The 16,960-nt window shown below is 36.5% G+C and overlaps 1 protein-coding gene across 2 annotated transcripts in view; it reads right to left on the bottom strand.

Annotated features, from left to right (window-relative positions):
• Positions 1–16,960, bottom strand: part of LOC107083785 (glypican-5-like) — a 113,342-nt gene that overhangs the window by 57,844 nt on the left and 38,538 nt on the right. Inside the window, exons 4-5 of one of the 2 annotated variants that reach the window (XM_015373253.1) lie at positions 3,433–3,602; positions 2,549–2,605 (exon numbers count right to left, since the gene is read on the bottom strand). In XM_015373253.1, the coding sequence (XP_015228739.1) occupies positions 2,549–2,605; positions 3,433–3,602 (227 nt within the window). The remainder of the gene's footprint in view (positions 1–2,548; positions 2,606–3,432; positions 3,603–16,960) is intronic. The other variant, XM_015373255.1, reaches the window with a different exon arrangement.

Here is a 16,960-nt window from a genome sequence, read left to right as displayed (position 1 = left end):
GTCAATTACAAGCCTACATCTACATCATTTTTATCTAAAATTCATGAGAAAATAATTGCTAGACAAGTGTTTGAGCTTTTACACCATTTAGAAGAGTTTCAGTCAGGTGTGGGAGTCACTAATGATATCATTATCTAATGAAAATTATGTCTCAGATAAAGGACTTTACTGGTCCTATTATATCTCAGTACTGTGTTTAATACAGTTGATCACAAAGTTTTTTGGAATGGCTTGAATACGGTAGGAATTAAGGGATCAGGGTCAGGCTGGTTTAAATCTTATTTGTCTGACAGATTTCAGATTGATCATGTTATTGATAAGTCTTCCACAAGCCGCAGGGTGGAGTACCACAGGTATAAGTGCTAGGGCCAATTCTCTTTGCCATATTTATGCTCTGAATTGGTAGAATTACTAGATAGCATTGATTAATTTTCACTGTTGTGCTTTTGATACTAAGCTATATGTGTCTATAATTCCAGATTAAACTAATCCTTTACATACAGTAGACTACAGCAGGGGTCTGCAAGGTTGTTAAGGCCAAAAGCTACTTCATGGATACTGAGTTTTAGGAAGGGCCACCAATGCTGGCCTATGAACTGGTGGGATCAGTGTTCACCTAAATTTCAAACATATTTGTATAGTTTCTTTTAAATCCTAACTTTCTTTATAATATAATTTTGAAATCTTTATAAATGCTTAAATGCTCTGTAAGATTAAAATGATAAAATGCTGTATAAATTATTGAAAAGAGGAGCGACAGAGTAAAATAAAATTCAGTCTTAGCCTATTGTTGAGTTGTGCATTTTTAGAAGATGCTTTGGGCACCCCATGTGGCCCCTTGGTCCCTGCAGACACCACGTTGGTGACCCCGGGTCTACAGGCATGTCTTGCAGACATAAACACCTGAAAAATGATTTTATTAGTCAGTCACTTCATCTAGATGGCATTATTGGTCCGAGAAGATATTTCACATTAAAAAAAAAATCCTTGGTGTTAGTCAGGACCTGTCATTTAAAACCCATATCAAAGAGGTTTCTGAAATTTATCTCTTTGTTCTCCGAAATATTGCAAAGATTTGAAATATCCTGTTCAGGAGTGTTTCTGAGAAACTAGTCCATGCATCTGTTACTTCCAGACTGGACTATTGTAATTCTTTACAATCAGGAAGTCCACGAGCTTTAGTTAAATGCCTTCAGCTGATCTAAAATACTGCAGCCAGAGTTCTGATAAAAAAATAAAATGAGAGATCAAATCTCTCCTATCCTTCTCTTCATTGGCTTCCTGTTAAATCCAAAATAGAATTTTAAATCCTCCTGTTAATTTATAAAACTCTAAATAAGCAAGATTCATCTTACATCAGAAATCTGACAATTCCTTTTTTTCCTAACATAGCAATTCGATCTGCAGTTTAACCAGTGGTTCCTAGCATGTCTAAAAGTAGAAAAGGGAGGTAGCTATTTTATTTATTAAGATCCTCTCATGTTGAGCTAAATACCAGATTTAGTCTGTGAGGTGGACACTCTGTGTACTTTTATGACTAGGCTGAAACATTTCATTTGTAATAAAGCTTATAGTTACAGTGGCTAAAGTTATCCAGAGTTATCTCTATAGTTATGCTGCTATGGGCATAGTCTGTAGGAGGACATAGCATGATTTTTCTTCATTCTATTCTCCCATTCTGCAGTATTTGTTAAGTCCACTCATAACTTTATGTTCTCTCTGTTTTTTGGTCATCATAGTAGCATCTCCTGGTCTGTTTCTGCGCAGTCCAACTCCCAACTCATCAAATATTGACATTGGTCAACACTTTGAGCCTCAGTTACTGACATGACAAGGGTACCCCTCTCGCAGGGGGCATGACAAGTTGTGGCAGGAAATGCAAAAACACAAATCCACCATTAACCATAAACCTAATCCATTAGACAAAACTTTTCAGCAGTCTGGTTGTGTGATCTAACTTAATTGTCTCTGTAAATTACCTAAGGATGACATGTGGTGTGAACTGGCACCATCGGAATAAACTGAACTGAAGGGTCTTTGAATATTTTTTTACTAATAATAACTGTACTTTTTTTATTTCCTACCCCTCTAACACCCTATATAAAATCTAGTACAACCACATGCTTTCATAAACCACATAAGGCACATGGGGAGTGTGGTATAGTGGTTAGGGCATTGCGCTTGGAATGTAGAGGGTCTCAGTTCAAGCCCCACTCCCACGGACTGACACTCTGGGTCCCTGAAAAAGACCCTTAACCCAACAGTGCTCCCCAGGTGCCGCACAATGGCTTAAGATGGGTTAATGCAGATATTTCATTTTGTTGCTCCGTACTTCTGACAATGTAATGACAAAACAAAAAGCTGGAATAAGTAAAATGAATGCAACAGTGAGTCAAACAACAGGTGTTAAACTTTTGCTAGAATGCATTAGTGAACATACATCACAAAGACCAACACACACCAGTCCCATAAATGTATAATAACCTAAGAAAACATGTATTTTTTGCTTTTATACCTGAAAGGAATATGTAATTGCCTTTATGCTTACCTAGAAAGTGTTCTCAGATTAGGTTTATAGTTGTTGGAGGGTTTCAGAGGTAATGGACTGGGAATGATGGTAGTTGATGTCCAGGGGATGGTTGTTGCAAGTGGGGAGATGCAGAGAGGTAAAAAAAAAAAAAATGGAATGGGGAGAAGAAATTGATGTGACAAGAAATGTAAGGAAAAAACAGGAAGGACACTCAGATTAAAATTGTGGAAATGATTATTCGTGCACATGCAATAACTCTTAAAACCACAGATACAACAAAAACAACTTCCTACAAAGGATTATAAAAAAATAAAGACAAGATGGAAAGGAATTAAAATGATGGTAATTTAACCCAGTAAAACTCATCACACTTGGAAACAGTTTAAATGTACAATAAAGAAAAAATATGATTCCCTTTATCCCTAAAACTACTGCTATACTCTTATGATTTTTCATATTTTCATATTCAGGCAAACAAACTAGATTATATTGCTTTAAATGGCATTGGCAGTACCATGCCAGCCATAAGAGCTAGGCTTGGTATCAGTTCATGAACTGCAACAAATGGCTTTTAGTTTGTCTGCTAGAGTGCAGGGTAGGCTGGAGTACAGAGCAAGTTGCGTGGTCATCTGCCTAAACAGGAAATTGCTTGGTCTGTGACGATTAATATTACCAAGTCTCCACCTGCCCACCAGCTGCTAAGGACACATGATGGCTGCCCTGGGGACCAGGTTGGGAAGACTGGTTGTGTATGAAAGACGTTTTGAGAAGTGAGTGAGTCTAACTAAGTATTTGAGATCAAGGTACAGTGTTAATAGCATTGGATATAAGCTACCAAACCCCTTAATCTATTTAAGATCTAACAGTGCAGTTATAACATTCAATATTAAGCTTTAGCTTACCCTTTCATGTGGGCAAACTTCTCCAGCCACTCCTCTGGTAAACGTTGGGGGGAAGAGGAGGAGGTAGACGAAGGAGGCGAATTTGCGGTTGTGGTGGAGGTTGTGACCTCTGGGCTCATATGCCGCATGCTTGGAGGTTCCCCTGTAGACAGGCCACACACCTTGTCCACCTGTGGAGAGAGCATGGCAAACACACACCTGCTAAGTAAGGAGAACATATGAAAATATGGGTGAGGCCGCAGGGTGGCTTGCAACGCCTCCCACTGAAACCCACACTTTTTAAATGAATGAAAAATCTTTTTCTAATAAAGAATGAAAATATTTAGGTTTTCATATAAATGCCAAATTTAGATGTCAAGGCAGATATGAGGGAAGAGATGAGATGAAATAAAAAAGCATAACGAATGAGTTACTGCCTGCAGGGCTGACAGTAAATATAAAAAATTCCACTGCATCACAGAGGTGAGCGCCTGTGTGCATATTTGGCAGTGGTAGAAAGTATCTCCTGTGAGCTATTAAACCATTCTGTAAGGGGGAGGTGAAAGCAGGATCTTTGGAAAAAAAGGGGGAAAAAATCAATGCCATCTCATTGACTTAAGAGCCTTGAGGCAATGTTGTAAAGTGATCCTCAATTAGCCAAAGAGACAGATTGTGATGGCTTTTGGGGGTTGACTGAATAGGTCCTTAACTGATCCGTTCGGCACAGCTTTATCTACAGGGATGTCATTTGACCATATAGTAGTATCCAGTTGGACTTGGTACAGAAGATATTTATTCTGGTTTTCGATTTATAATATTGCAGCAAAACAGAGCAACTATGATTCCAATCAATTTTATAATTTTTTTTTTTCCATTAAGAACTTGTTAAACCAACAACTTTTTGCTGATATCAACAGATAAGGAAAAAGCTACAGTTTCTTTTTTTTTACTGTGGAAATAGTATTTAATTTTCATTGCTTTTATGTACGTACTATAATGCTTTTATACTGCAATACATACCCAGTAAAGCTATGCATTATAATATTATATATTTAATGTGTCACAATTATATGTCCCACAGCATTCTAAATAGTATCTATACTTCCGCTTAAGTTGGCTGCAGGATTGCATATTTTACTTGCTTACCAGTTCTTTTGAAGGAAAAACCATACCTGAACAAGAAAATCTCAAAATTTTCAAAGTTAAACTCATGTGGCAGTGTTCTGTTTTAAGTTAAATCTAAGTTTGCTTGCAAGTCCAAGACGTGCTGCTCAAATACAACAGGTTTGAATCTATACCCGCTCAAGTTAAAGTTGATCAGGTAACAGCAAAGCAATTGGAAGCTCTTTTGTAAAAGAAAAGGGATTTAAGTAAGGAGGGAGAATATGTTAACCAACCATGGTATTGTACAAAATGCTCAAGAAAACAGTAACCACTGAAAGTGAAAGAAAAAGAGGCTTTGCCATTTTAAAGAAAAATAAATGACTGGAGAAATACAGGGCTATAATGAAAATGGAAGAGGAGACAGAGGCAACAGTTTGTGCAGTCACTTTGTGCAGTTTGTGCAATAGCATAATTTAACATGTACAGTATAAAAAAAAGGGAAACAAGTGGTTAATTGAAATTACTAATACCTGTATAATATTAAAATGCCTCTCCAAGTGTTTGTGTTTCACCAATATAATGTTACAATTACAGAATTTTTTAGTGCTCCCTGAGAAGTTGAATGTTTCTATTCCTTTAGTTAAGATGTATTCTTATCTCTAATTTACATATAGTCATGGGAAAAAGGAACGAAACCCCCTGTTGTAACTTATAAGTTATATGATATAGGTTTAATTAGTTAGTATTAGTAAGTATTTAAATATATCTTCAAGCTTGAAATGCCTGGAAAGCAAAATGCATGTTAAAAGCTGTTATCTAATGCAGTATTTCCCTAAAATTTACATTTACCTTAGGATGCAGCTGATTAATCATCTAATCCTAGATGCAAATTTAACTTACAAAACAGTAAACCAAATTTTGAGTGGATGTCAGTAGTCTTAAAAAAAAGAGCAAATTAGAACTTCCTAAACTACTGAAAACAATTTCTTTCATCATTGCCTTTTGCTCTAAACCTTTTCCTTTTCTATATACACAGTAAATCCACTCTTTAAGCACACGCTGGGCACGAGGAAAGTTGTTTTACTGCATTAACCCTAACTCCCTCTGGAACCATAAAACACACTCACATGTGGTAGAGCAGCCCACAGCCACACATGCAGACAGCCACACAAGTAAACACAGAACACACATGCACAGGCATATACATTTCATTATCCCTGCAAGAGAAAAATAAAATTGAGCATAGAAACTGTTTTGTCTAAGTAATATGAAAAAACGCTAAAGAAAAGGTGCTCTGGTGAGCTTTAATGGTTTTTTATGCTCTTTGTTACCTCATATAAGCTAATAAAACTATGCCTTGATAATCATCAGCGCAGTTATTTCCAGTGTGGGACTCTAGATTCAACCTCTCAACATAAGTATATCTGTATGCTCTCTGCAATCAAAAGAAAATGTTTCACCTATAAATTTGAAAATCAGTTATTTCCATTTTCTCTCTTAAATTTTTGCATATCAAATAAATATATTTATTTATTTTGCTTATCTGGTTTGCCCTATCTAAAGGTTATGATCATATGCCTGTTTCCTGTTTACTGAGGGGAAACAGATTCTTTAAATCAAGGATTTCTAAGATGACTCTAAATCCAGTGACAGGTGGTCCATACTGTAGCACTTGGTAGATTTAGAGGACAATCTATTTGAAATGTTGTGCATCTGTATGCAAGAAAGTTCTTAAATGTTTTAAGCAATAGTGTTTGGCAAAACAAATTCTAACTTTGTAATTCAAGTCTATAGATTATTTTGTGTTTTGGTATTCTATTTTACTGTCTGTCTTTTGTGCCACTGAGGCCTTAGTTCACTAAACAGAAGTGTTAAGGTTATCAAAACAATCTGAGGTCAGGTTCCCTCTGACCGGCTTCAAGGGTGGCCTTGGAATTTTTTAAAATTTAAATTTAGCTTAGCAGTTTGATCGACATCCATCTAAAGCACTCCTGAGGACCACCTTCAGACCTGATGGGACTTTTACCTAGAACTAGAATTACTATATTTCATGAAAACTTGAAATCATTAAATATTTTTCTAAGAACTTATGCTAAAAACAGGAGTTTTTTTGAAACTTTGAATAATACAAAACAATATCTAGTGTCATCAGTTATAAATTCATTTTTAATTAGGAGTTATAATGTTTAACTCATTTTTTTTTGTGAAATGCCACTTACTTTCATTGTTACTCGGATTAATATTCCCTAAGTCTAATTTTTCCAATGGACATGAGAAAAAGTTTTAACTTGCTTAACTAATAGTGTCTGTTATACATATTTTGCCATAACTTTTAATTTGAAAGACAATCAAATCTAGTTGCATAGTTTGCATTGTAATGTTATAAACTATTCAAACATGAATGAAGCAGCTAAACGCTAAAACCACAAAAAGGTAAGAGCATGCAGTTATTAAATGGAGCATCACTCTCTGCTGTACCATTATTTACATTTGATCTTGCTTCCTCTCATCTTCTCTGGCATAAACCAGTGAAGCAGTCACATGTAACGACCATTCACTGTGATATTTATTTACTTTAGGATAATACATGTGAAAGTGATGGAAAAAAAAATATATAATAACACTTTTGTTTTTCCACTTAAAAAAAAAAGTATATCTGTGTCTAGAATGGACAAAAAGTCATTTCTGGACCACATTTGTTTGCAGATGGAATTAATTAATCTGTGAATTAAAGAATGTTGTTTGGGTTAGTCAGGTTTATCTATAGTGTGAGGTTTTCCCTATATTGTAAAATATTTTATCTCTCCGCAGCTATAATTATAATCTCTCTGTTGCCTGCTGAATCAGTTTTCCCTATAAGCTGTGTGGAGCATTTGGCAGGAAGAACCACTAGTTTTGCTGCAGTGAAGCTTTTATGAGTTAAATCATCAGTGTCCTTGTGCTGATGCTTAGCTTTTTAACCAACAAATTACTTCTTCTTTGCTTTTCTGACATTGCGTCTATTAAGCTACTAATACATTTAGTCAAGAATCTGTAGTGTATAGCTCATTAAAAATCATGCTAAGGGAAGTCTATTTTTATCAGAATGATCCCTGATAAATGGTAATTTGTCTGAATAGAGCCTAAGTGCACCTAACCCTAACTAGCAAGGAAACTAAATCCTTCAGAGGATAGAGGGGGATTGCAAAACTTTACTGCAAAAATGTGTAATTAAACAGCATGTGGGGAAAAAGAACTGAATGTTTATGCTCCTTAAAATTGCACATTGTTACCAAGTGGTTCAAAGATAAAGGACAAACATGCTAAAATGATAAGATAAAGAAAATATAAAATACTTAATAATAAATGTAAAAATACAAAACATATCAAATATATAAAGAACAAATAGAATGGAAAAAATACATTACTATTGATATCCATGTACCTTATAATTCAGTTTGGTAGTCTTTTTTAAATATGTTTAAAAGGTAGTAAACTTAGTCCAGCTAACAAATCTAAGCTGGGAGGTCTAGTTTACTATATTTAGTTACCTGAAGCATAGTTTTTAAGGGTATTTTTTTTCAAGAAACTGCTACAAAGTTACATTTAGAGCAATGCCATTTCTCACCAGCCATTGTCTGACACTTTGCTTTTCTAGAAAAGGACAAAAAGATAAACATCAGAACACACAGAAGAGGTCATTCTCAGTTCTGTTTGCATTACACCATTATTTTTGAATGCAAACCACAGAGAAAAGGTTCAAAATCACAGGATCTCTAAACAGGCCAGTGAAGATGGAAGAAACCACCTTATTTCAAAATAATTATGATAACACAAATCCTTCTTATGCCTAACCAAACAGAAAACTAAGTAAACAGAAGGAAAAGTCACTACAGGGAAAATAAACACTATCCTCTTAAGGATACTCTTGAGAAAACGAAGTATGTCCTGATAGGACGGATCTGCTGGATGTTTAATATTGGAGAATCTCAAAACAGGCTGAAAAATAACATGAGCTAAAACATAAATCGATTATATTCTTAACTGATGTTGGTGAGGAAATGAAAATCTAATTTGGGAACATCGCTTCACCTTGAATTGTGTTGTGTGCATGTGTTTGACCAGCCTGCCCTTCTTAGTCCTTCAGGTATTTTGTAGAACATTCCTCATATGATTGCTTAAAGACGGAGACTGATTGAGGGAGAAGATTGATGGGATGTGTGCTGTCCACGTGGTAGTGCTTAGGGGAATAACAAGACACGCATTAAAATTGTATTTGAGCTGTCAAATGAAATCTGACCTGTACTGCAGCCTGAAAGAGACACACAACAGATTTTACCTTTGTTTTATAGGTGTAGGTTTTCAGTTTTATAAGAAAATGTAACATGCATCAGCTGCACTGAAGTTAAATCTGTGCAGATGGGTGGGTGAGGCAGTGTACCGCTATATCTTGCTCTGAATATGTTGTATGTATGCTTGTCCCTGGTAGGGTGTCCTTTATGCTCCAAACTTCCTAAGGCAACAGAGTGTAAACGGAACACAGCAAGAGAATTGGCTTTATCTTAGCCAAGCCCTGGGCCATCCCTTCTCCAGAGGAGTATTGGCTTACAGATAGCAGCGGTGGTCTTTCTTTCCAGTTTATTTATCAAGGGATTACCCAGTAAAGGCAAGGAACTTTCTCAGCCCCTATCACCCCGAACACTGTGGGATGTAGGTCCTTTGGGGTTTTTGCATTCATAGAAGGCCTTTATCTTTTGCTTCAATATGTAAGTTAAATAAGCATAATTGTATAGAGGAGGAAAAATGTTTTGTACTCTTTGATATGAACATAAAAAAGTTTTCAGTAATAATTTGGAACAATACTTTGACATGCACCTCTGTTTGTCACACTACAGATATAAAACTTTGTTTTTATAAGTATTATCAATAGACCTATATATTTAATTTAGTTAAACAAATACAAAAATACTCTGAATTAACTCATTTTGGACAATGTGTTCTTACTTTTTAGATAATTCACAACTAACAGCCAATCCAATAACATGTCCCTAAGCCTCTCGTCATCTCCTGGCTCATTGCAGAATTTCTTTCTTTTTTTTTTTTTTTTTTGAGTTTTTTACGGCCCTTGTGGCTCGTTTTTTTTTTGTTGTTTTTTTTTTTTTTAACTGTGGGCTGACAGGAAAGGGGGTACAAGAGAGGGGGAGAGACATGCGGCAAAGGACCACAGGTCAGATTCAAACCCGGGTTGGCCACGTCGAGGACTAAGGCCTCTGTACATGGGTCGTAAGCGCTAACCACTGCGTCGCCGAAGCACGTCCCATTGCACATTGATTTAAAGCAGACTCCAATGACCCAGGAAAAGAACACTGGGTCATTTATTTGCATCTGACTTTTTCTCTTTTCCATTAGTCGTATGATTCACGAATATTGCATGAGAAACAAATGGACTTGGGAAGGCAATCAAAACATCTAGTTCATTCTATAGACTTTCAGCACAAGCTGCACCTGATGTAAAAACTACAAACCACATTTCATATACTATGTACATATTTATTTTCACACTGGATGCTCATTCTTCGTCTTTTTAACTTTTGTCTGTGTTTTAACTGTGCATTTAGAACTCTCTCTTACAAATTTTGCTTTATTGTGGTGACAACGCCTGTAAAAGTTCGTGATTCTTATGCACTGTTGTTTGTTAGTGTCAAATCTAACAAAGAGTCAGCATTTTAATGAGATGAGTCTAAAAAGACACCCATTTCTCTTTCCCTGCAGGATAAACTTTATTGTACATGAGTTAATGAAGAACATCTGAGAGTGTGGCAACATCAGCTTTTATGTGTATGAGGGAAACAGCCAAATACCTTTTGTCTTTATTTTGGAGGAGCAACAGTGTTGTGGTGGAGGCCTTGAGGTTAAGAAGGCAGACGTGTGACTGGATAGATGCCAGTAGAAATCATGGACCATCTGGGAGAATTCTGGTGTGTTGAGGGAATATGAGAATTGATCTCCTCCCTCAGCAGCACTGTTGCAGTAGGTTGTGTTTATTGGTTAATCACAGAAGTGGGGATTAAACATTGACTTTATTCAGCCACTGGAAACCAGTACTATGAAAGCATTGTGCTCATTTCTCATCAGCATGACATATAGGAAAGAAAGGGTATTAGAAAAAACGAATTGATGAATCAAGAAATTAGATGTTGAATAAAAAAGTTATCAGGCAGTTTTCCTGACCAGTGCTTGGCATTAAGGAACGGGAAAATACAGACGTTTTTTCTGGTCAGTGAACACACAATAGGTGCTAGCAGCCCTGCACATTCAAACTTTATTTTTAACAACTTGTTGACATGTTTTTGATTCATTAAGGCTGGGAGAGTAAGACTTTGTCATCCCCTGCATGTTATGAAACATGCTAAATTTGGAATTTATTCCAGGGTTTTGTCAAATTCAGAGATAAAGTTAGGATCTTCCCTTCATAGAGAAAGCACACAGAGACTTTCTTTAAGAATGAGTATGCTATATTAATCACTAATATTGGATGCTAAAGATTTCTTTCCAAACAATAACACAACTGTGTTTTACAGCAGTTGCTCTGTCTCAAATACACACACTGTAATAAGTAATCTCTGCTCCTACTTCAAAAGACACAGTCTACCTCAAGTGGTTATTAGTGCTTAATCACTAGTAATGAAGATTAATTAAGATTAAACTGTGATAGGTGCCTTGCTATAAAAATAACAAATTCTAAATATAATGTGGTTTAAAGTTGCATTTGTGGTGCAGGAATGCTTTCCGTAATAAATGTTTAGTCTTCTACATATCAGGACTTTACTTCAACAATACAGTTGGATAAATATTTTGCACGCAACAGGAAATAAAATCACTGTACAAAATATATATAAAAACTTAAACTTTACCAGATGTCTTCTTTAACCAAACATCTAAAATCTCATACCACTCAATCAAAGAGATATTTGCTGCCTCTTCTTACTTAGAAATCCATCAAGATAGGAGCATTGACAATTTACAACATGAATCACCTCCTCCTACTTCCCCATATGTCTCTCTCTGACATTTCTTCAGTGCAATCTTTTTAGGTTCTACTTCATTCTTCCTAAATTATGTTGTCTCCATCCCTCTGTCTCTGTCAAGCAGTCCTTCTTCTAACAACCTTTTTCTCTCTTCTTTCAAATAAATCTGGGTATAATTAAAGAGAGCTGCAGATGTGTGTATATCACAGTCAGCGGATTCCAATTGGCCAAAAAGCATGCAGAGTTGCTCTCTGAAGGCTGACTCTTGTTTATTCTAGGTAAATCAATAACAAATAACCAGAAAATAAAAGACTTGTGAATTTCCTTAAATATGGATGACAATGTGAAATGTATACTCATTTTTTTTACTTTCTGGAGGAAATGAATTAACAATTTGAGCAATTTCAAAAGTTAAGATGTCTAAAATAGAGAGGAATGGTGGTTGAGATAAAGTTGGTTAGTCTTGGATACAATGGAATATAGAAGGGTAAGGAGGGAAAAGAGGTCCTGAATGAGAAACAGTGAGGAAGCGTGTGTTTGTTTTATATGTTTTGGCAGTTACCACTGAAATCATAACACAGATGCGTTGGGCATTTCTGTTAACTTTACAACAGCTGTTGTCAACACCATCATGTCAGTAGTAGAGGGTACATTTTAAAGGTCCCTTTTTATATGTGACTGCAAATAGTTGTTTGATGAAGTCCATAAATAACAAAAAGAAAGAAATTAACCTACTGATAAATTTGTTCTTAGTTTCTGAGCTCAAAATCTGTTTATTCATCACCTTACATCACTTCTTTTTCTTTTAAGGTAAAGTAGAGAATTTTTCACCCTCTCCTCTTAATAAAATAAAATGCACATGCACAAACCTATACCTGCTCCCGAGAGGAAACGGCTATTAAACGTGTGCAAAAGCATGCAAAAGCCCATTTCTCCTTGTGCGCGCTTTGTTTAAAAGTTGCTGTTTGCATCGCTCATACCAGCTTACTTTCCAAAAGATTTGCAATTTTTCCACTATGTCAGACTCAGCAATGGTAAGTGGAAATGGGGACGATCACGTAGGACGGCCTTACATAAACATATCACAAGAATGACTGACAATTAGGAGGACCACTTATTTTGATGATCCACCTGGAAAAACAACATCCTCCACTATACCTTTAAGCTAAAAAAAGGACTTTAACCAATTGTTTTAATTGTAAGTTGTTTGGCTGTTTTATTAAAACTACAATGTAACACCACTGATGTTCTGTTATAAATCACTTGAAAACCCTGAATTGTTGTCATTTAATGGCCTTAGGAAGACAGTTAATCTTATCTGCTCACATTCTTTACTTGTCTGTTCTATAGTTTGTATAAAACAGTCCATCTAGCATAGGTTAAGATCTCTAGTTATCTAAAGATTAAATAAACCTGTTTTAATCACTTGTTAACAAAAATACAGTAATTGCTGAATGTAATACATTGTTATGAGACCAATTATTATTAAATGACTGTGGAGATCACAGAGGGAAATCTGTGTAATCTTGTGTTCTTATAACTTCATTATTCAGCATTCAGCCATATAAAATAATCATACTGGGTCATATTACGTTGACAAATGAATATGGTCATGAAAAACTGTCTACACATTTGGTGCTGTTAGGGAGTACATATTCTTCTAAAGCGTAAGTTAGTCAGGCTTAGAGACAGGAAAAATCAGGTGAGATCAGCGAAATATATGAGAGCAACTGAGGACGAGCTAGGTTTCACCTAGAATCATTAGCTAATGGACTGCTGAGTAAATCATCCTGGAGCATTAAAAGCGGAATTAAAATGTGCACACACAGAGACCATCAACCAATTAGACATTAGACGGAATTTGAGCCACAAATTCTGTCCAGTAGAGACTTTAGGTCTGTGCTGTAACTTAGGTCTGGATGTTGGGCTCTCATGGCCGAAACGCCCCCAGTTTGTCCGAGAAGTGGCAAACTGGGGTGGTGGTTTATCTACACAAGAAGGACGAGTGGAGGGTGTTTTCCAACTACAAGAGGATTGCACTTCTTCCCAGGAGGGCCTACTGTATGGTGATCAAAGAAAGGTGCTGGAGAGAAGAGTCTGGTTGGTTGTTGAACCTCAGCTTCAGGGAGAGCATTGGTGTTTTTGTCCTGGCTGTGGGACAGTGGACCAGTTCCACACCCTCTGCAAGGTGCTCAAGGGTTCACAAGAGTTAGTCCAATTGTTTCACATGTGTTTTGTGGACCTGGCATGATCTTAAGGTGCTCTGTGGGGGGCGCTGCAGGATTATTCTTTACAAGGTCTCTGTCCAAGTGGAGCAGGAGCAGGGCTGAGAACCAAGTGCAAAGCAGTCTGGATCAGAATCAGTTCCTCCAAGTCAAAGGCAATGGTTCTTGAACGGAAACATGACTTTTCCTCTTTGGGTTGGTGAAGAGTTCCTTCCTCAAGTATCTAGAGGGCTTATCCAAGACTGACGGGAGGCTGATGGTAGATCAATGGAAGGATCAATGCAGCTGCTACTATACTGCAGATGCTGCACCGCAATGTTGTGAAGAGAGAACTGATCAAAAAGGCAAAAGTCCTTATTCTAGCTGTCTGTCTATGTTACTACCTTTACCTATGGTCATGAAATCAGATTTTGGACTGAATGAAGAATATCCCAGAGCACTGCATAAACACTCCCTTGCCTCTGCCTCTCTGCCAGATTGTCTACCCTATGCCAAAAAATCCAATGAGTTTTCCCTGCTCTCAGCTATGTCATTGTTATAGACAAAATCTATTTCCTCCTTGCCTTCTCATTGATTGACTTCTACTGTCTGTACTGTATCTGATACCTGGACAACAATCTTTATGGACTTCTGACCAGTGTTATTTTCGTCAACGATGACAATGACGAATCTGAGTCTCCGAGTCTGCACTTCATGCTCCACTGTAATGGTTCACTTTCAGCAGTATGGCTCTTCCATCGCTACTTAAGTAACTATGTGGCTGATCATCCTCTGGCAAGCGTAAAAAAAAACCTTTGTCTAATTATCAGGATTTTAGTTCTTCCAGCTCACAAGAGGTGATACTAAACATTCTTTAATTTCTACCAAATTATATCCAAAAAAAAATATTTAATTGAATTCTGTTTATTTTAGATTAAAGAGACTGATGAAAAGGTACAAAGATCTATGAAGTTTTTTTTTTTTTTTTTTTTTCTCATTTCTATCTCTTTAAATATGATGTGAATCCTCCCTTGTATTGTCATTGAATTATTTTCTATGTTTCTTTTAGATATGTCAACATTTTAGTTAGTATATTCATTCAATTTCGGTCTGGATTGACATAGGTTTTTTTTATATCAAAACCCTGTGAATTTAAATCTATTTATACCCCTGAGCAGTGGTAACTAAGGGGCGAATTCTCTGAAAAAAAAGCAAAAATTATCATTTTTTGGAGCAATGAAGATTTTATTGATCTGTCTGTAAGGCATAATTCATAGTAGACCAGGAAGTGTTTGCTTTGTGATGGAAACCTTGTACTGTATGTTTAAAACCATTCCTTTGTCATACATTTTGTTAGCTTGTTTGTCTGCTATATTAACCAATATGATGTGTTGAACTAGATCTGCTATTTTCACATTTCATTTTATTAAAGTAGAGCATTTATTCATAAAAAGGTTTATTTGATTTCTATAAATTAAAGTTTTCTGCCCAACAGCATTGATGAACTGCACCGCAGCATTCTATACCCAGCAATTATAGTATCTAGGCTAGAACTGTCAGTCTGTAAAGAATCTGGTTGTTATTCGAAATTGTAAAGGTTCACTTTTTTTGCAACATAAAACTGACCTAACCTAGACTAAAACCTTTTTAAGTTTTAGCTGTCTAAAACCGACTAAAACTATCACATATCATAATGACTAAAATGTGACTAGTCCTGAAGACTAAGTCTAATGCACAGATTATATACTTCTGCAACCACACACATCAAATGTCTCTTGGGTCTGGTCTCAAACCAGTTTTGCTGGTATGCTTCTGCACCGTCCAGTCACAGCTGCCAAGGACCAATCACAGCTGCTTTTTGTCTGCCCACTTCAGCTTGAGGTCTGCACGGGTTTGTGACCATCGGTTGCAGAGCCTATGCGTCATAAATTGGCCTTAAGACTAAATCTAAGATAGCTGTCAAAAACAACACTACTTCTGATGACTGTTTCTTACCGACATTCTCTATGTCTAACTACAAATGCCCCTTTGTGAATGACCATTGCTTTCCTGAGCATATCTTTGGGTTTGGTTGTGGAGTTGTTCAGTGTTTGTAAAGCTTCTAAGCCTTTAGACTTGCAGCCAGAAGAGGATTGCTAAAGGACCCTTTGCCTTTACACTACCCTTTTGCAAGATCAGAGTCCTAATGTAAAAAAAGAGTGCACAGCTTTGATACCAGAAGTTGGCAGTAGAGAGAAATGTGAAACTTGCGTCAAAAAGAATCTGTATGTTTAAATCTGTGCGTAGACTTGTTAACACGCATCTTTCTTTTGTGAATTCCAACTGCCGAAAATCCTGGACACACCTGCTGGCTAATCTGGACCCAATCTGATTTAAAACATTTATAAATTACCGCGTGTTGTCCCACAGAAGTGTCTAACTTCACTTGCGCCGCTTCTCCTGTTAACATGGTAAATCCCTCCGGAGCGCTGGGACCAGGCTACTCATGATAGAAATTAGCCAATGAGCTGTGTCACTCAGGGCTGCTGCTGCTAGCTACTTTTAGACAAAGCAGGCAGACCTGTGGCAAGCCGGGCGATGGGAAAGAAGGAAAAGACAATGAGAAAAGAGAGCAGAGAAAGTTTGGACTGCTGGAAGAACTGTGGTGAACTGGTGACAGAAAAGTAAATGGCATGCTCAAAGATTACCCTGCACATTTTGAGTATGTTTGGCTTAACCTACTGCTGTGAAGCACGATTCCCCACTATGAATATAACCAAAAATAAATATGGATCCAGGCTCTCGAATGAGCACCTTGGCATGTGCTTAAGAATGGCTTTGCCGCCATTCAAATTCAGTATTATAAGCCTTGCAGGGCAGCCTAAAGCCCACTTCTCTGATTAAGCCATAGAAATGAAAGAAAAAGAAAAACAAATGGTCAGTTCAGGTTTATAAAATATGTGACTCAGGAATTTGTCTATATACCAAACTGAAAGATCAAAACACACTTTAGATTTCTATATTTCTTTTATTTAAAAAGTCAGTGTATAGCAAGGATGCATAAATACCTAATTTTATTTCAGTATTAAATTCTGTAAAAGATTATTAAAAAAAATGTCTCTGGACCTTGATTTTCTTTATTCGGACCCCGCTGATTTTTTATTGGTTACCAGTGTTCTAGCCTCATATATATATATATATATATATATATATAGATATATACATATATATCTATATATATATATATCTATATAT

The sequence above is a fragment of the Cyprinodon variegatus genome, unplaced genomic scaffold, assembly GCF_000732505.1.
Source record: "Cyprinodon variegatus isolate N-32 unplaced genomic scaffold, C_variegatus-1.0 Scaffold83, whole genome shotgun sequence".
NCBI lineage: Eukaryota > Metazoa > Chordata > Actinopteri > Cyprinodontiformes > Cyprinodontidae > Cyprinodon > Cyprinodon variegatus.
This window is presented reverse-complemented; position numbering and strand designations above follow the sequence as displayed.